The sequence below is a fragment of the Ursus maritimus genome, unplaced genomic scaffold (genome assembly GCF_017311325.1).
Source record: "Ursus maritimus isolate PB19 unplaced genomic scaffold, ASM1731132v1 scaffold_20, whole genome shotgun sequence".
NCBI lineage: Eukaryota > Metazoa > Chordata > Mammalia > Carnivora > Ursidae > Ursus > Ursus maritimus.
Window position 1 is genome coordinate 44,400,321 of NW_024424453.1, and position 20,227 is coordinate 44,420,547.

The 20,227-nt window shown below is 37.1% G+C and overlaps 1 protein-coding gene across 6 annotated transcripts in view; it reads left to right on the forward strand.

The window, feature by feature from the left end:
* Positions 1–20,227, forward strand: part of RBMS3 (RNA binding motif single stranded interacting protein 3) — a 672,596-nt gene that overhangs the window by 531,563 nt on the left and 120,806 nt on the right. For all 6 annotated transcript variants that reach the window (XM_008709549.2, XM_040636892.1, XM_008709575.1 and 3 more), the window contains exon 7: positions 4,540–4,646. In XM_008709549.2, coding sequence (XP_008707771.1) covers positions 4,540–4,646 — 107 coding nt within the window. The remainder of the gene's footprint in view (positions 1–4,539; positions 4,647–20,227) is intronic.

Consider the following 20,227-nt stretch of genomic DNA (forward strand, 5'->3'; position numbering starts at 1 on the left):
ATTGTTATTTGGTAATATTTGTTTCAACAAGTCTTCTATAAAATTTCTTTATGCCAGGAGGTAGAAGAAATCCTAAGGTTAATAATTCGTTCAGAGCTTTTTCTTTTCCTGCCAGTGCTGTCCCCCTAATTCCATAGTTTCCAAGGGTTCACTAAAAAGGTCTTCAAATATATATGTGTGTGCGTGTGTGTGTGTGTGTGTGTGTGTATACATGTCAAAGAGACACAATTTGGGGCAGTGCATTTTGCTGGCTTACAATATATAGACAGCACAGTACTTATCCTAGTAGTAAAATACAGATTTGATGGATTTAAACAGCCAATAGATCTCTTGCAATTGAGTAACAAAAAATAGTAGTAAGAGTAATTTTTTTTTAAACAGCAGAAAAAGGAACAGGGAGCATTCAGTGTAGTCAGTGGAGTGTTAACATACAGAAGAGAATTGACTTGTATCATGCTTAGGGGATATTGGAAGTGGAATTTTGGTGAGGCCTCAGGAGGGGAACTTGGAGGGATGGTCCCATGACAAGCTGAAGTCAGGAAGAACCATTTTGGAAACAGAGCCTCTCAATGAGCAAATCTTTTCTCTGTTGTTGGAGGGCAGTCATTTGCAAATTCTGTGGCCAAACCACCATGGAGTTAGAGTGGGACAGAGCTGAGGAACAATAATCCCAGTTGATTTAACACTCTGAACTCTGACTCTGCCACGTAAGTAGGTTTCATAGCTGATACACGGGCGGTGGCTAATAACGCTGGGAAGCAATAGTGATAGTTGTAGCTAATGTGGATTTAATAATCGTTTATGTATCATACACTGTTTTAAACCCTATTCACACCTGAATTATTTAATCTTCACAACAGCTGTCTGAGGCAGGTAACGTTATTATTCTTATCTCATATGTGAGGAAAATGAGTCACAGAAATATTAAAAAAATTTAAAAGGTGCCTGGTGTCTTGTAGTCCGTGAGTCAGGGAGCCAGGAAGCAGACTGCGGAACACTGAAATGCACCCAGACTAAGTGTCAGAGCCTACAGAAACACGAACGACCTCAAGAGAAGTCATTATCGTATTCTAGACTATTAGAATCACTATATTATGTACTCTGAAAGAATCTGTTTTGGGAGACAATAAAGAGAATCCTGCCTCAGACAGTAGAAAGTATGACTCATGATAGTTATTATCCCAAGAAGCATAAAACGTAGAATCTACATTTTTTTTTACAGCAGGAAATTTAAGGTATTTCTAGATTTATTTCCCTTTCATGAGAAATTTGTACTATTGGCAGTTATAAACTCACATGTCAGCATGACCATCCCATTTGAATGGGTGAATATACCTTGAATTTTTAAAATATCTAGAGAGAAAATATCCTATAGTGAGGAACGATTATATATGTATAATGATATATATGATATATATATATATATATCCGTTCCTCACTATAGGCACATGTTTATATATGCTTTTGGAGTCTCACAGGCACTTTTCTTTAGCGTAGAGTTTCAGGATCCCTCATTGCATTTACCCTTTCGGTTCTTCATCTGGAGAAAGAATTTAGAGTACTTCAGTGTGATGGCAGCAACTGTCTGCAGACACTTCATGATTCAGCCTTTCCTTTGTGTGATTTCTGTGGCTTCACCAAAGTCACTGAAGTTGGAGGCTCCCAAAAGCAGACAGTTGGGAAGCACTTGTGCTCTGTGAGGAATGACATTGGTTCTGTGCCAAGACAAGTTACATATTTCCACATGCCTGCTCCATAGGCAGGCAAGGCATTTTATTTTTCATTTTGCCTAGCCAGTTCTGACCTTCTGTCTGTCTGAGTCAGTATTTCCTTCAATATTGTTTAATAGAATTCAGTTGCTAATGAAGAGTAAACTAAAAGGGTTGAGTAAATACTACTGCCACTTAAAGCCAAATGATTTTCAAATATTTATTTGTGGATATCCACTCATTTCTTTTTCCACTATTGATTTTGGAGACAATTGGAAGTCTCATGAATTCCATAATCTTTGTTATTTTTATTTTTGCTTTATCCAGATTAGTAAATGCAAGCAACCTAGCTGGAGTGGAAATGGGGGAGGAATGCGTGTTGGGGAAAACGATATCAGTGATTTATTAAGATTATAATGTTGCATGCAATTGCAAAATTTTAGTGATATGAAACAATAAAGGTTTATTTAGCTTACATATTTGTGGGATCGTCTTTACTGACCTGTGGTCAACTGCGTGTTATCTGTGATCTCTGCTGACTTTGGTTGAGCTCACTCACATGTCCGGGTGATGGTCATTGAATGATCTACTTTGGCCTTGGCTCTGAGGGTAGGGATGACTCATCTACACTTGTATCTCATCCTTCAGCAGGCCAGGCTGAGTGTATTCATGTGGCTATGCAGAGAAGCAAAAGAAGCAAAACTCAATGCTTAAAAACATTTCAGTCTTCTGCTTGTCTCTCATTTGCTAACATTTCATTGGCTAGAGCAATTCACATGGGATCAGACCAAGATTCAGAGAGCTCAGTGATACTACATGGCAAAAGACAAGGATCCAAGGAGGAATAAAGGAATTAGGATCATGCAGGGGAGGAAAAGTAACTTTCCTTCTACCTTTCCAGGTTCTTGACTGGGACTTACTCCCCCCCCTTCCCCCCCCCCACCCATAGAGACATATTAACAGAAGACAAAACAAACAGAAGTTTAATAACATATATGCCTCTTGTATGGAGATATCCAGGAAGACCTAGTAACTCCCTGAAATGGCCCAAGTCACCATCTTAAATACCATCTTCAGCTAAAGACAAAAGAAGATGTTGGGGAGAGGGCAGGGAGGCCAGTTATGGGAGGTGACCAGGAAAATCACAGTAAACAAGGGTAAGGTTGTTGCACAGATTTAAGTCCTTGCTTCTCCACTGATAAGAGTTTCCTGAGATTTAGAATATTCTTTTCTTCCAGATACAAAGAGGGAGATACTGTTACAAATGGAGATTTCCCTTATAAATGTAAATGTCTCTTACAAAAGGGTAACTTCCAGCCAGTTCTTAGAGCTTTTCCTCTACTTGCTGTTTCTTAAAAATTATCAGCCTAAATTAATCCTTATGCCAAAGAGGCATATTCCTTGGGGGTATATTACTCTCCCCTTCAACCATTAATACAATTAATCTTCAGAAGAACACATTTTCCCAGGGGGCTGGTGGAGGAAGGGGTTCATTTTAGTTTTCAGATTATGAACTTACAAATTAATATTTGTTTTATCCAAGCAAATAAACTAGCAAAAAAATCCTCCCAGCCATGTTAATGCATTGACCGGTTTTTTAGACCACTATGGCTTTCTTTTTATTCATTCATTTTAAAATATATTTGTGATAATAACAAGCAGCAAATTTTCTAGTCAAGTAGGGATGTGGAGGGGGCATCAATTCTCAAAGAATAAGTTTCTCCCTGTTGTGTTTTAAAAGATTATCAGATAAGTTAACTTAATTCACCCAGGACCACCACATTTCCCCCCAGTCCAGGATTCATTTGTTAAAGCCATATCCCTTGGCTGTATTTTATCATGTGGGCCCATTTGATATTTAAATAGTTGTTCTCTCTGGGGTACTGACTAGATTTCACTGGGAAATTGGAGTGAAAGGGGTCCAATGGACAATCAACTTCTAGCCATTTTGAAACTGCAGAGATTAATGAGGAAAAAAATGATTTGGTTGTAATTAGCAAAATAGCTCCCTTTTTAGAAGGCAGCTCCTAAGGATCTCTTTCCAAAATAGAATCCTACAGTTTCTACTGTGAAAACATAGTTACTTTGAGGGAAAATATTTATCTACACACAAATACTGGTTATGAATATGTTTCCGATGTGAAAAAGCAAAATTCAACTGAGTGCATTTTAAAGATCTTATTGGCTTTATTTAAGGATTCATGATCAGGCAGCATCTCCTCAAGCAGGTAGAGACGAGCTCTGAGGACCTGTGCAAATGGGAGGCCTCTATAGCAGAAAGGAGCAGGGACAAGAAAGTTATAGTGGCAAGAAGTGGATTGGTTGTGGCAAGGTCACTTTTGTTTAGGGGGTGGCAGGGGTCTCTCAGGTAAATTTCCTCACTAGTGTTGATCAGGTGACTCCTGATTGACTGGTTTAAAATTCCATTTCTGGGAGAGCCAAAACTGTAATTAAGTTAGGTCTTGGTTTGGTGACATGAAGCTTAGCATAAGTGACTCCATTTTGGACCCGTTGTCTGGTTTTTAGCATTACTATAACTGGAAGGAGTCGACATTCCCCTCTTTACTTTTAAGGCAAGTTCACATTCTGCTTCGACCGATTATTTTTTCAACAATATTTTTTGTATTCTTTTATGGTCTGCCAGTACTTTTTTGAAGCCCAGTTAGATAGAATTGCAGCCAACGTAATTGAGACTAAAAGGGGGCCAAATAGCTCTCCAGAAGCAAGACAACTTCAAAAGATAGGCATTACAAAGCACTACTGTGATTCAAATAATCACTTGTTTTTAAGGGGGATTTGCTAATGTAGAATTGGTTTCTTATCTTCCCAGCCCCTAGTGAGCCTTTACTGTGCAAATTCGCTGATGGAGGACAAAAGAAGCGACAGAATCAAAGCAAATACACCCAGAATGGAAGGCCTTGGCCCAGGGAAGGAGAGGTGAGTCCTGACTGACTTTTGCTCAGAAATATAGCAGCGGACATCCCTCGGAATGGTGGGAAGACAGATATTTGGGACCCTGATGAAATCGGGTCCTGTAGAAAATCACATGGCTTCAAAGTGGGCAAATGAGTAGGCCTATATCAATGTGCTCAGGATAAAATGACTTGAGGAGTGTAGGACTTCAAAATTGACCTCAGTTCTGTACTACAGTAAGTCCTCTGTCTTTAACCAAACCTTGACCCTATATACACTCACTGAAAGAATTATCCACAAGGAATTGATCCATAATTGCATAGTAGCTAAAAAATATTTTCAGTGAAATCAATAGTGAGAGTTGAATGTTTGTGCTTGGGAAAAAAACACAGATTTAGATTTATTTTATTCTACCATTGAGATACTCTACTTGTGTATATACGTGTATTTATACATTTTCCCATTTTTTCAAAAATGTGTTGATATGTATTTTATATATGTATATATCAATATAAAATATGACATTTTCTGTTGGTCAAGAAAGAGGGAGAAAAGTTCACATACACAGGGTTTCATTTTTCACAACAAAAAGAAAAGCATTGAGCAGTTAATTATCCATTTACCCTCTTCACACGAAAGAGTGGAAAAACAAGCTTATGCATCCAGTGACACTTGGGAATGAATTCCTTTTCGTTATTTTTGTCCTAAGAAGACAAGGAAAAGGTATCTCGGCTTCTAAGAGGTCTTTGTATTCTTTGTGAAATGGAATGGAGCTGCTTGAATGACTTGAATAAACGCTATTTTGTACCAAGGCCATAATTTCAACAGAAGAGCTTTATTTCATATTTCTATTCAAAGCGTCTACTTCATCCATTTCTCATTTAAGAGGCATCCCACTTGATGCACCATTAACAGTTGAAGGAAGGAAAAGAGGGTGGGCTTTTTCTCAGCAAAACCTTTAGCCATTTTTTAGTTTCTAACACTGTTGTCTGTTTTGAGTATTTCCACGCAGGTCTCAAAACGCCTCTTAAAGGATATAGTTATGTTCGAGTATTGTATAATCTATAACTCATTATTTTAAGACATGATAAAGAGAATCACCACTGAACACTTGAAACTAATGAAAAGGAAAGTTTGAAAACTTCAACTTTAGAAAGGCTATCTGTGTTATGTTCAATAAAGGCAGAAGAAAGGGAATGATCCTTGTGTTGTTAGGTAGGGGTTAGCGATCAGCGGTTAGCCCCGTTGCCCTGAGAAGACAGCTGATTTCTGAGAGCACTCATCATGACATGCATCCCATACCAAACCTCTGTAGTCTAGAAAGACTCATTTGGTCTTTTAAAATTCTTTTGGGCCAAATGCTCGCGGATGAGAGAGATTTCTGGATCAGAGACCATCAACAAGAAGCCTTGATGGTCAATTAGGTGAGTTGGCAGTGATGACCAAAACCTCCGTTCCTGTCCCCATAAGAACCTGAATTATCACACCCACAAGAGGGATGCCAGCTTCAGCAAGACACTGCCCTTGAATCTACACTTCTTAGGAACCAAACCAATAAATATAAGAGAAGCGTAGGCTTACAGCTGTCACTTCGCTACCGCATAAAAATCTAGGGCTTTATGTCGAGATCATGGTAAAGACCATGTGTTCTATTGCCACGGAAGCATTGTGGAGTCAAGTTTAGCACCCAGAGCATCTTGTAGTTTATATATAGGTTTTCAACATATATTCCTAATCTGTGTTTTCAAAAGTTGCTTTTTAAGATTTCTGTATTCTCCTGTTGAATTGTGAAAATCAAGGGACCTTCATAAATTTATCTGTGACCCATAAAAATGTATCCCAAGTGTGTAGACACATTCAAAGGAAAGAAGTTAGGAAAAGAAGTGGCATGCACTAAAAATATGCTTGCCAGATAGCTTGGTTTTGAGATAAGCATGTCAATTTTTACACCTTGACTGTGATCTTAAATGTAGACACTCTGAATGTTGCATAACTTTGTGTGCCCATCATAATATGTATTTTTGCTTCTATTTCCCCCTGCATTGTGCTTGCTAGAGTAAATTATGTTAACATGGTTGATAAAGTATGGCATAATGCAAATTATTCCTATGTAAGCAATATTTAATTAATTTTTATATAGCAGGATATGCTAATTACTGTATTTCATTGTTTCTAAAACACATGTTTTCGTTGTTTTTCCACATTTTAACACTTCTGAAATTGGCTCTTCTCTTATAAACAATGGCTTTATTACAAGATAATTTGCATTTGTTCCTATTAGTCACCTGGGGGCACTAGCTACCTTCTCTGTTTAAGGTCTTTGACCTAACTGACTGCACGAATTGAAACTCTAACCAAAGCAAGGACTATGGGTCAGATTCCTAGGAGAGATTTTCTTTGTGCCTTTCCTTCATCCAGTGTTAAGACTGAGACATGCATCTTCCCTTGACGTCCATTTCTGATGGATGGTCTTGTTTTCCATTTTCTTTGTAGCCCTTTGGCATCCCAACTTTATAAGATCATTTTGGGTGTTTTTACTTGTGTGCTTGCTTGTTGGTTTTTGTTTTGTTTTGTTTTTTTGCTTTTTGGGTTTTTTTTTTTTGTTGTGTAAAATAATGGTAAACCTTTAAATCACTGTTGCCTTAGATAAAATGTAAGGTGATAATTTCAATTCTGGTGCTTCAGCATTTGGGATAATAGCACAGAATGACACTCAATTTTTCTCTGCCTCTCTCTTGAAAGTCAGATTAAAAAAAAAAAAAAAGATAGCGTCAAAAGGATTTCTCCTGAAATGTTTAAGTACCTTAGAAGTACCTAAAGCATGACAATTGATAAGCTAATTAAAATTTTAGTTTTTTATGTAAAGCTATTTTCTTCTGAGTGGCATTTTGATAACAGTTCTTTTAGCATAGTTAGTGAAATGTACTTCTTTACAAAAAAAAAATCTAGTACTGAAAACTTTATACACATAAATTAGTGTAAATTAGCAAGGTTTTGAAGTACAAATATATGCCGCTGGACGTGTTTTTGCATAAGTGAAATACAGAGAGATATTTTAAGTTATTAACTAATCTCTCAAGTGACAACCAAAACTCTAAGCAGAACAATCAGGGATTGGGGCTACTAGGCCTCCCTTCCCCAGTGCTCTACAGTTCTCATCATCTTATTCCTTAATGTAGCAATTCACAAACTCTTTGGTCTCAGTATCCCTTTTATACTCTTAAAAATTATTGTTTATTAGTTCATCAAAAAACAATAAACCCGTCCCATGTTAACAAAAATACTATATTTTTATAGAAAGTACTGTATCTTTCAAAGACTTTTCCTTTTTTTGAGAATAGTACTCTTCTACATTTTTGCAAATCACTTGAATGTCTAACTTATAAAAGATGACCAGATTTGCATATCTGCATCAGCATTCAACCTGTTGCAATATTCTGTTTGGTTTAATCATATGAAGAAAATCTAACTTCACATAGACATGTCATTGGAAAAGGGAGGACCTATGGATCTCCTAAAAGTATCTGAGGAACCCTCAGGTGTCCTTAGACCACACTTTGAGAACCACTGTCCTAGAGATGCTTGAGCCAAGCATAGGGCTCATATTCAACTTCCATATACCAGAAAAGCCATTCTGCTTGTTAAAATAGTAAAGCATGTTTGTTTCATTACGTAACTGCTGGCACTAGTCCATCAGTGCAACCCCTCCACCCCTTCCGCTATGATTCCTCCTTTAGGACCTCTTATGATCTCATAAGAATGGGTGCTGGCTGGCTGGCATAGCGGAAGTTTCTCAGGATCCTACTCCAGCATTTACATTCTGATTGGGCAATGCTTCTGCCCTAATGGTGATGCAATGTTTCTAATGTCACCCTTAGCTCAGAAATGGTCTCACTTTATCATCATATGACTTTCAAGAAATGTATTGGCTAGATATCCCATTACAGCTGAGGCCATATTCTTTACTTCAGGCAAAATGTTTTCCAAATTGATCTTGTTAGTGCTCTCCCAAATGTCTGGTCTGGAATCAAGAATAGCATCGGGAATCAGGAATCAAAAATATATCAGGAGTCACAGGAATAAAAGACATGGCATAAAGAATGTAGTCAATGGTACTGTAATAGGGTTGTATGATGATGGATGGAGGCTACATGTGTGGTGAGCACAGCATAATGTATAGACTTGTCAAATCACTATGTTGTACACCTGAAACTAATACAACATGAACTGTCAACTCTACTTAAATAAAAAAATTAAAAAAAACAAGCAAATGAACAAATATATATAATTTCAATAATATGTGTAATTATACACACATGCATACATACATACATAATATCAGGAACATGAAGAAGAACTCCTGTTGCTTCTTCCTATATTTCCAAAGAATGCTTTTCAAGTGACTACCAAAAAGCCACCGAATTTGTTTGGTACCCAAATAATTTGCACAGCTGATCAAAAACATTCAACTATGTTATAAAGATGAATGGCTTAAATCAAAAATGGATGTTTCTACTACAATGACTAGAGTCACTCAAGCCTTGAAATTGCTTTATGTTGACATTTGTTGTGACTAGTCTCTGAATTTCCTTCAGAATTTTCAAATATAAGTAAATGCTGAGTGTCAAATCACGGAAGATGGTGATATTTCACCAAGTTTTCATGCTGGGACATTATCCTTAAATAGTGCAAATATCATTAAAAAACTCTTTCTTACTGCTGTGATACTCTAGTCTAGCTTTCCTAGGCTCTTCCCAAGCCCTATAGTAATTGAGTCAGTAAATATCATTGATAACAATTGCTTCGGGAATTGTACTTCCAAGAAATAGTATTTTGGCTATGGACACAAGAGACAAGGCAATTGAACAACAAGTGGCCCAACAAATATTCAAATGTCTAGTGAAGAAATGCCAAGATTTTATTATAAAAACTAAAAGCAATAAAATGGTGTTTCTTGCTTTTATCTGATTTACAGTTCTCTGCTAGAGTGAATTTCAAAACAGTGAGCAATAACGAATATGTTCTCTCCATATGATGCTCTGAAGATACTTTCCTTACTGTGGAAACAAAACATTTAATGAGATGGTCTTCACAGTCTAGATGTGGAGATGAACTAAGGGAGCTAAAATTGTATTGTTAACAATCAGCATTCAGGTTCCCAGGAAGAGTTTACAAGGTTACATTGGAGAGAAAATCAAGTAAGCTTTTTTTGGGATGCATTCTAGGAATACTAAGGTTTGGAATCTCTTACCTATTCCCAAGTAAGGAACAAGTTTTAGATGAGACATGATGATATATTAGATCTCGAAGACATTTTATTTGAGTGCATTTCTATTTGCCCAAGACATAAGCCTTTGGGTATAAGATACAGTACATGCACTTCGTAACACCAGGGGGGTATCATTCACACAAACCAGATGTGAATTGTGTTCCTTACTGTAGTGAAATCCTGTGATTCCTGTGGACATACTCCTTTGAAAACCTTTAAGAGGTGAAATAAACTGAAGAATATAATTTCCTTAAATTAGGTCTCATTAAGGCACCCACAAAATCTACTATTAGTGAACTGAGAGCTAAGGTTATCAGTTTTATCACAACAAACTTAAGCTGAGTGATCTGTTACAACCTATAACCCAGATAATACGTTGTCTATTTTCAGACCTGAAATCAACTTGTTTTCAGTGATGGATGAAAACTTCCCTTGTGCTGTAAACTTTTATAACTCTTGTCCATTCACAGCTACTATTAATAAAAATTCTCTTTGGTGCCAGTAAGTGAATGAAAGCCTGCAAAGGTCATGTGGGAGAATGGGATTTCTCATACTGTTACGAAGTCCATAGCCAAGTGCAGGCAAAGTTGATAAACCTGATTCCAAACATCCAGCCTCCTCCTCCTAGTGCCTCAAGGTATTAGGAGTAATTATTCATTTTGACTAAATCCATTTATGATTGAGACAAAGATGCCTTTTTAGATTTCTGAGTAGAGAGATAGCCATACTCAATAACAAAATAGTTACATCCTATATTCACACTCAAGATGAATGTTTCCTTTGAGGGCTATGTCTTAATTTTTATGTTTGCTCTTGTTTTTATTTTTCTGAAATAAAGTGAGTACACACAGAATTGGCATCATAATTCTGAATTTCAACCGTGTCTCCATCACCATAATCACCAGTACTTTTGTTGTCATAAAGCATTTGCTCCTTCCATGACCGATACTTTATGTGGGGTCCCCAGGGCATGATGAGGTGTAAGGAATGCCCCTTGCCCTGAATGTGTATTAGAAATGTACAGACACAGTGAGAACCCCTCTATCTCCTCGTGTTTCCTATTTGCTTTCTCACTTTCTCGATATATGACTACTTTTTGCAGAAATGATCTTTTTAAGAGAAGAATTCTGTTTGGAATAGATTTTTGAAAGAGAAGAAGCAGTTTAAACAGAAAGCATTCAGTCGGTCAATGAGCACGTACTGAGTGTACCCTATGTGAGAGGCACCAGACTGGACATAATGGACATGACAGAAACATACAGACAGATTCCCCCACCCCTTTGCAACCTAAAATGGCAAAGATCTTCTCTGTCTGTAAAGTAGGCAATTAAACATTGGGTAGAATATAATTTAGTATCACGGAAGTACAATCACTGACTGTAACTAGCTCCATATCTCTACACGACAGTGAAAGAAAACCAAAGCCAAAATAAAAATAATAAAAATAACAAAAGTAGCAGCCCCAAGAATGTCAGTGCACAGCGCTACTAACCATTAACTACACAGTCTTGTTACCAACCATTAACTGTTTGATTGCTCGTGTGTTTGTTTTTCAGGGTAGGTAACTGAGAAACTGGTTTATATGCATTTACAAACCAGAATATCACCCCAGAGGTGAAAAGCTCCACCTCGTTACTTGTCCAGTAGAGGCCCCTGTGCCCTTGGGTATGAAGTGGCACAAAGAGAATAACATTTAGAGGAGCAACTGGAGCTTGGGTGTGATACAGTAAACCTTGCGTCCTTCTCTAATGCACCTTTGAGAACAATAATTCTCTCTGAATTTTAAGGAATTGCGTGTGTGTCAACATCTGTGATGTGCTCAGTATTGTTCGCTGTTCTTCATATTTTATCAGACAGTCTACTTTTGTGATTAGCGGGCAAATTCGAGCATTTCATTGACAAATCCACAGATTTTGAGCTAAGTGACAAATTTGGGCAAGTTTTTCAGTTCCTCCTCGGCAGAATGAGAAAGGTTAAAAATGCATAGTCCTAGTGATTGGAAGGATTAAGTGAGGGGGTGAGGGTAAAGCACTGAGCACAGTTTCTGGAAAACTATAATCACTCCAGTATTAGCTATTATTATAACTCTCATAATATCATCAACACAACTCAGGGCTTCTTAATCTGAAAGCCAGCTTTGCTATGTGTTTCTTATGACTCAAATGCTTAAGTCCTTGGTTTCCAGTTTCATGTCATGTCTATTTATTTTCCAAATGGGGATTATTTTTAATGATACAACATTTATTTGAGAGGAAATCTGCTACCAATATCATTTTTCCAGCTGAATTTTTGACTTATTTAATAAAATATATTATAAAACAAGTCGAAATTAATTTATTTTCACTTTGACCCACATTTTATTAAGATTTTTAAATGATCACATTCCAAATCATCGTCTGCATTCCAAGCATTATTTAGCACTGAAACGTTAGGTGGTGTTCAAATTTCTAGCCCCTTTTCTCTTGAAGATCATGTAATCATAAAAGCCAAGAGCTGGCAAGGAGAGAGGGACTTGGCTGGAGAAAAAAAGAAAGAAAAGTAGAAGAAAACGTGGACTATTGCTAGATACTAAGGAAAAGATTGAGCCACTATTGAGAACCGATGAATTGCATAGTTGGTGTTTTTAAAAGAGAAGGAGAATGAATTATTAACCTACCTCTTCTGGCAAATAATGGCAATTAATTTTGGATATAGAAGGTGCTTGTACACGTCTGTGGCCATGAAAAATACTCCTTATGCTCAAGTGCTTTCTAGTATCCTTCAAAGCAATTATCTCTGACAGAAGAAACATCCTAATGCCACAACTGGTGACTTAATGGATTTAACAAAGAATTGGGAAATAGGAATTTTCTTGTATATTCTATGGCTCCATAGTGCTGAATGTCAGTAATCATTAACCTTCCATATTCTAATCTATTTCAAGAGTGATGTTACCAAATTCTTTTATGTAAGGAATTTTTAGAATCCTTATAAATAGTAGTACTGACGCCATTTACAAAATTTCCTTTTGTTTACTAAAAGACTCAGACTCATGAAATTATTATTTGAAAAAAGCTACAGTTGAGGGGCGCCTGGGTGTCTCAGTCAGTTGAGCACCCAACACTTGGTTTCGGCTCAGGTTATGATCTTAGGTGTGAGATTGAACCCCCTGTTGGTCTCTGCACTGGGCATGGAGCCTTCTTAAGAGGCTCTCTCTCCCTCTCCTCCTCCCCTTACTCTCCCTCTCTCTCTCTCTCTCAGATAAATAAATAAATATTTTTAAAAGATACAATTGATTATCATTGTTCATGGGCTCCATATTTGCAAATTTACCTACTTACTAAAATTTATTTGTAATCCAGAATTAATACTCATGGTGCTTTCATGGTCATTTGTGCAGAGCAGTAAGTGTGAGTCAGCTGGGGATTAAAGAGTACACTTACTGTGATGATCGCTGAGTAATGTATAGAATTGTTGAATCACTCTATTGTACACCTGAAACTAATGTAAGACTGTGTGCTGACTACACTGAAATTCAAATAATAAACTTATAAAAAAAGTTTGAGTCACCAAGCATGCACAGTCCCAGATGAAGCTGAACAAGAGATGCTCTGCCTTCTTGTGTCAATTCTTACCCTGTAAACATATGTCCTTTTCTTGCTCTATTTAGGGCCACATTTTTGTCATGTTTGTGCTTTTCATTGGTGATTTCATTGTTTGAAATGGCCCCCAAATGTAGTGCTGAAGTGATGGCTAGTTTTTCAAAGTGCAAGAAATCTATGTCCCTAGTAGAGACAATATGAAAAAAAAAAAAAGGAGATTAGCTTTGTTCAAGCATGACTTATAGTGCTGTTGGTTTTGAGTTCATTGTTGATGAATCAAAAATATATATTAAATAAGGTGTCTTTAGACAGAAACACAACTAAAACAAGGTTGTATATTAGTTGGTGAAAATGTTGTAAACAGAGGCTTGTAGGAGTCTAACCCTGTATTTCCTCCAGAGTCAATGAGTTGTGTTCATAATTCAGTGTTCATGGTGATTTTATAGAATATAATTGCTGCTGATAACAAGACTCAATTGTATCTTGTTTTATGATTATCGCTATTGAGTGACAGCCAGTTACTGGTTAAGTCTATGTCTCTTCCACTGATGTGAAAAGCAATGTGCTTGGGTGTCAAAAGTAACTGTACCAATGCATGCAGCCGACTATCTTTATTTAACAGTCTTTATTTGAAGAGTTGTGTTAAAGTCAGTTGTCAATTGTTATGGATTTAAAGATAACAGTTTTTTGGTTTTTTTTTTCATTTTTTCATTTTTTATTAACATATAATGTATTATTTGTTTCAGGGGTACAGTTCTGTGATTCATCAGTCTTACACAATTCACAGCACTCACCATAGTACATACCTTCCCCAATGTCCATCCAGCCACCCTATCCCTCCCACTCCCCTCCACTCCAGCAATAGTTTTTACTCTACTCAATGAAAAACTGGAAAATTTCAAGGAATTTGGAAAAGGCTCTGATCCTATTTTCATGAATTTAATGAGTCCTTGAGTGACCAGTGGCTTGTAATCACTTTGTAAAGATCATTAAACATCTGACCCAATGTAAAGATTTGTATGTCTTCCTTAGCCTAGTCATCAGCCTAACACATTGAATTATTCTTACTATCACTTAAAACATTCTTATTTACCTACCTATCTGTATATGAGGAGAAAGCTATATTGGCTCTTTACTTTAGGAATCTAAGGGGTCACATTGATATGGTAAATATTTGATGTTAAAAGGCACATGGATGGCTATGAAAGTAATAGCAAACAAGCTGCATAAAATCTGGAGAGAAGAGGTTATCCCTGTGGTCACCATTTATAAAGAATACTCTGAACAGGATATTTTGTTGAGTTTATGAAAACATTTGTCTATCAGTGGCTGTTACCAATGCTACTATACAGCACATCTTTTGAGACATTCTTAGCAGTGAGGAAGACAAGATGCAACTTAACCACGTGGCCTTCTTACCTTCAGTTGGCTCTGTTTGGAATAGTACACCCAGCTCACAAACTCTTTGATCAGTCACCAGTCAACATCCTTCTTATTAAGTATAAGAAGAACCTGACAAGGCCCAGAAATACATCATTTCTATTAGCTTTGGAGCCATATTGACTGCAATTTAATTTTACAATACCGAACATTAGAAAATTTATGTTTCAGAGATATGGAATTGAAGTATTGTCCCAATGAACCATTAGAAATAAAAAAATACTTTAAGGAAAAATAATACATCTAAAGAATTATTTCAAAACTTAGCAGTAAAAGGATGTAGATTCACGTTATCTTTGATCATATTCCAAGAAGGTAGAAAAATCATCTCTATAGTTCACAATATCCTTTGGGTATATCACAATGCTTGGTGTTTAATTGTCCAATTATTTTCCTTAATGGGACCTTGGAAAAAATTAAGATGTATCTAACAACATTGCCAGGTTCGGCAAATAGTTCTGTTAACCTTGAACCAAAGAAGAGTCTTTACATATGTGGTCTTTAAAAGAGCTGTTATGATGCATTACAACAGTTGCAATTGAATTTGTTAGCCAGCCCACCAAATGTACTCTTATTTATTTCATGTGTTTTACTGGCAATTTAGAGAGCAGGCTCAAGCTGAATGACACTTGTAATCTCAAAAAGATCTTCCCATTGGCATAAGAACTTGAATGCTCAGTAGTTTAAAATGGAAACTTTCTCACTCAGTTAAGTATTTTTATTTTCTTAAAGCTGCTGGGTCCATATTTTCTAACCTATGATCACTGAAGATAAAAAGCAAATCTTGTAAATTCCTGTAATAGTGTAATTTTGGATATGATGTGTCTGATGATGAGCTCCAGTCATCTGCCTAGTCTCCACTCTCAAAAAAGAGGATGGGAAAACATACTTATGTTCTTGGGGAGGAGGCTGGGGTATGAGGTTTAGGAGGTGCTGAAGGATGGGAAGATTATATCAAGAATTATAAGAAGAAAGGCTGATAGTTGATCCCCATGTTCTCCGAGTCCCTTGGCCCAGTCTCCATGGCAACCAAGTGGGGTACCAACCAACTGGGAGATTTCTGGAGTTGTTGGCACTGTCCTGGCAATCCCACCCTTCCACGAGACTTAGAATTGTCCCCGTCAATATTTAAACCACAGCTCACAACCTCCACATAGCATCAAACTGTAGCTGGGACCTGGGAGACTATGAATCAATTAGTCAGATACCTGGAACTCCCACCTATCCAGCTGCACAGGCTCACCCTGGTAGCAACCTCAGCATTTTATATTTTCACCTTACTTACTGTGTTACGGTGGGGTTTAACAGTATATACATTACATCATTGACTCTATGACACCATCCATGAAAGATGAAATATTATTCTAAATATCACTAAAAAGAGGAGAAAGTTTCCAAACTCAAATGCCATTAATTATCATGCAAGCCCCAATGTCACAGACAGTAAAATGTGAAACACACACACACACACACACACACACACACACACTATGTCTTGGAGTCTATGAAGTTCAGTCATTCAAATTGAGATAAAAACAGAAGTGCCTACATAAAATATGGTAATGTTTTCTTGTCTCTTTTATGATTATCCATCAAGGCTTAATTTAACTTTGGTTTTAATGAGAAACTCAGACTGGAGCTTTGAAAATTTTAGCCAGCTGCATCACACCTTTCCTTCTGTTTCCCTTTTGAAGATGATTTCTTTGTGCAGCCATTGGCTTTCTCAGCCATCCAGCCTTAATTCCGTCTGCATCTTTTTTGTCTTGTCCTTCTTTATTGCTATATAAGGGAGAAATTCTCTGCTTGACTAGAATGCTTTAGTAAAAGCCAAGAAGGACAAATACTATGATGACATAGTGTATAAACAACAGCATGATTCCCCTTGATGTTCTTTCCCCAAACATAGAGAGGTGAATTTTCTCTATTCGCTGCCTCTTTGCTATTTTTTTAAAGTGATAAATCCCCTGCATTTCATTTGCTTGATTTCTGACACACCCCTGAAGATGTCAAGATGACCTTTCACGCTCTTCTCTGCACTCTAAGTCGGTAACTTGGATAAGAGAGGCCTCCAGGTTCTCTGGCTGCCTCTAATTTCTCCTAGGCTCATGATTTGGTTCAGATATACTGGCTTCCCTGCTTCATTGGGAAGGTCTCTTAGCAATCCCAACCCCTCCCCCATTTCTACTCACCTGGCAAGGACTGGGATATTTTCTTTATCACAAGAGCCATCCTCACCGCACGATGGTGTGGCTGATGGGTTGGAATGGATGCCAAGGGATATTCGTAAACACACAAACCAGAAATGATAACTTGAAAAAAGACACTGACCATACATTCAATTTACTAATTTAACTTCGCAATGGAGTGTGGAATTGAGTTTGAGACCAAGATTCAGGAATCACTGAAATGTAAGTAATAGTTGGGATCAGAAAGTGACTGTCATCACAGTACAGAAGGAGAGAAGAGGAAGGCAAACCCGGGCTCTGAGCACCAGCAGGCATCTCAAAGGCTGGGGTTGGGGGGCGGGCAAGTGATATCAAAGGAGAAATTGCTCTCTGAGGTCAGAAGAAAACTAGGCTCACAGAATCCAAGGGAAAGGAATGTTGAAAAAAGAAGAAAATCACTGGTCAAATGATGCAAACTAATCAAATATGATTTGAAATAAATGTCTTCCTTAGATTTAGAAGTTAGGAAAATTAGGTCGTGTGGTATGAGCCATTGCACAGTTTGGGGGCATATTTTACAGAACAATTAACAGGTCATTTCTGTTTTATCCCAGGACCAGGCAGTCTAATCTCTCTTTGGTAGACTTTGGCAATGTCCTCATCTGCAGTCTCATTTGTCCCTCATCGCAGTCTCATTTGTCCCTCATCTTCTCTTTAGAAGAGGGGCTGGCTGCCCATAGCCCAGCTGCACGTAGCCCTTGTGCAGGTGAGAGCAGACACGTACTTATATGGTTGACTGCCTCTGCCTGGGGAAACACACCATTCACTAATCACCTGACCATGGCAGAGCCATTGCTGGCAAAACCCTACCACTAGCCACATTTTCTCACATCCCCTTTCAGCAAGTGCTACAATACCCTGCCTGCAAATTTGCCCTGAGCATATTGTTTCCTAGAATTAGTCCTTTTTTTTTTTTTTTCAAGAAAGAGATTTAAAATCCTTTCTTAGGCCAAAACACCTTACTTGGTATTGAACATTTTGTGGTTTTCTGGCAATTTCTATTTGTTCCTCTGAATATCTTGGTTATTCACACTTCTGCTATCACCTATGAAATCCTGAGTTTTTCAGCCAGTATGGCCGTTTGGACTTATGAATTCTTCCTAGCTTCCATCACTAGAATCCGTGTATCATTAACCCCGAATTTGCAGGATTTATTCTTAACCTCCTGCCCATTCTCACGTTGATCCTTCTGGCTGTAGCAATTCCCGTTCCATCCCAGATCTTCTGTACTCTACTGACCTAGCGAAGCTAAATGCTTCCTGACATTTTCAAGCTTACTCCTGAATCAGGCCTCTCTTCTATAGTACTTTTACAAATGATATGCTTTTTGTTTTTCCTCCTGAATTTAAAAATTAAAAACAATTCCTTGAAGATATAAGGTACTGCTTTAAATTAAAGGGATTTACCCTGTTATAAAAGTAATTCTAATTACACACAACTTAAGAAAGTTTGGAAAAATATATGAAAGCAAAAAATAATGTATAGTTATAATGTGCTAATATTTTGACATTTAACATTGTTGAAATTATTTTCTTATTCTATTTTTAGAGATTTTTTTTAACTTTTCACAATTTGTATTTTTTGACCCATATCCTACACATAATTTTGTATCAGGATTTCTTCACTAAAGGACATGTTTTCTAAAGAGAAATACTGGGAAATAAATATAAACAAAGTTAAGTGAGGTTTCGCTACAGTAGCAGGACATAAACATTTATAACACATTATAATTTTCCAGCCCTCTTACCCATATCACCTCTAAAGTCATCTTATTTTATTTATGGAGTTTTTAACTATAACCTGCTAACAGTTATAAATATTGTTAAAATTGGCTGCAAGAAATAAACTCTTTCAAGATAATATCCAGAAAATTACATTATCCTTTTCGTCTTTAGTTTCCTGAGCTCATCTTGTACTAATTCAGTACATAATATTTCCTGAAATATATAATATTTGTTCTGTATGTGCTAAAGTGTTGCCTTAAATGACTGTATAAAATTGGAAATTCTTCTGATTATTCATTTTTACTCATAGAATTATGATGCATCATCCGTCAGGGCAGAATTTAGAAAAACGAGAAATGTTACACTAAAACATCGATATGTCTCAATTTCCCAGGAATTACAGTGTAGATCTGTCTGTGTAAAGTTTATTGCCTCAAACTCTATGGTCCCCGTTTACATGACAGTATAAAAACAGTTTCAAAAATGATAAATCAATTCTATCAGCCTATCTTCTCTTTGGCTTTTTATAGTCAGTGATGCTCGCTCCTCCAATAAGACCAAGCATTTCAGTCCAGAAGATCTTTCTTTTTTTTTTTTTAAAGATTTTATTTATTTGACAGAGATAGAGAGAGCCAGCGGGAGAGGGAACACAAACAGGGGGAGTGGGAGAGGAAGAAGCAGGCTCCCAGCGGAGGAGCCTGATGTGGGGCTTGATCCCATAACGCCAGGATCACGCCCTGAGCCGAAGGCAGACGCTTAACCACTTTGCCACCCAGGCGCCCCCAGAAGATCTTTCTGAAGTGTAAATGCCTACCCCCCACTTAGCACATTTTAAGCAGTATTTTCATGATCACTACCTCTTCATTTAACCTATTAATCATTTAATATTATGAATATCAAATATCTAGGTCCTAAGACAAACAGATGTGTCTCAGTGAAAATCCTGTATCTATCGAAAATAGATACCTTAATTACTCCAGTAAATTGTGTTTTAAAATTTCTTCTAAAATATTTAGCTCTTATAGTATAGATTCTGTCTGGGAGGACTAGAAATACCCTATTATAGCTGAAAAACTAAGCAAAAACTCAGCTGCTGCTGGAAAATGGCAAAAATGCCCCCTTTTGTTTTAAGTAAATTGCAAATGCTTCCAATACTCAAATAATGTAAACTTGAAAAATGGAAAATATTTGTGAATCTAATAAGCTCCTTTGAAAGAGAGAGACAGGATTAAACATCACTTTCCTACATATGTGGTGTGACATTTTTGTTTTGTTCCAAGTTATTTTACTTTTTGTGTGACTCTGGAGTTTGTAAACATGCCATAAAATTTGGTAATTACATAATGATGATTTCACGGTTCTCATT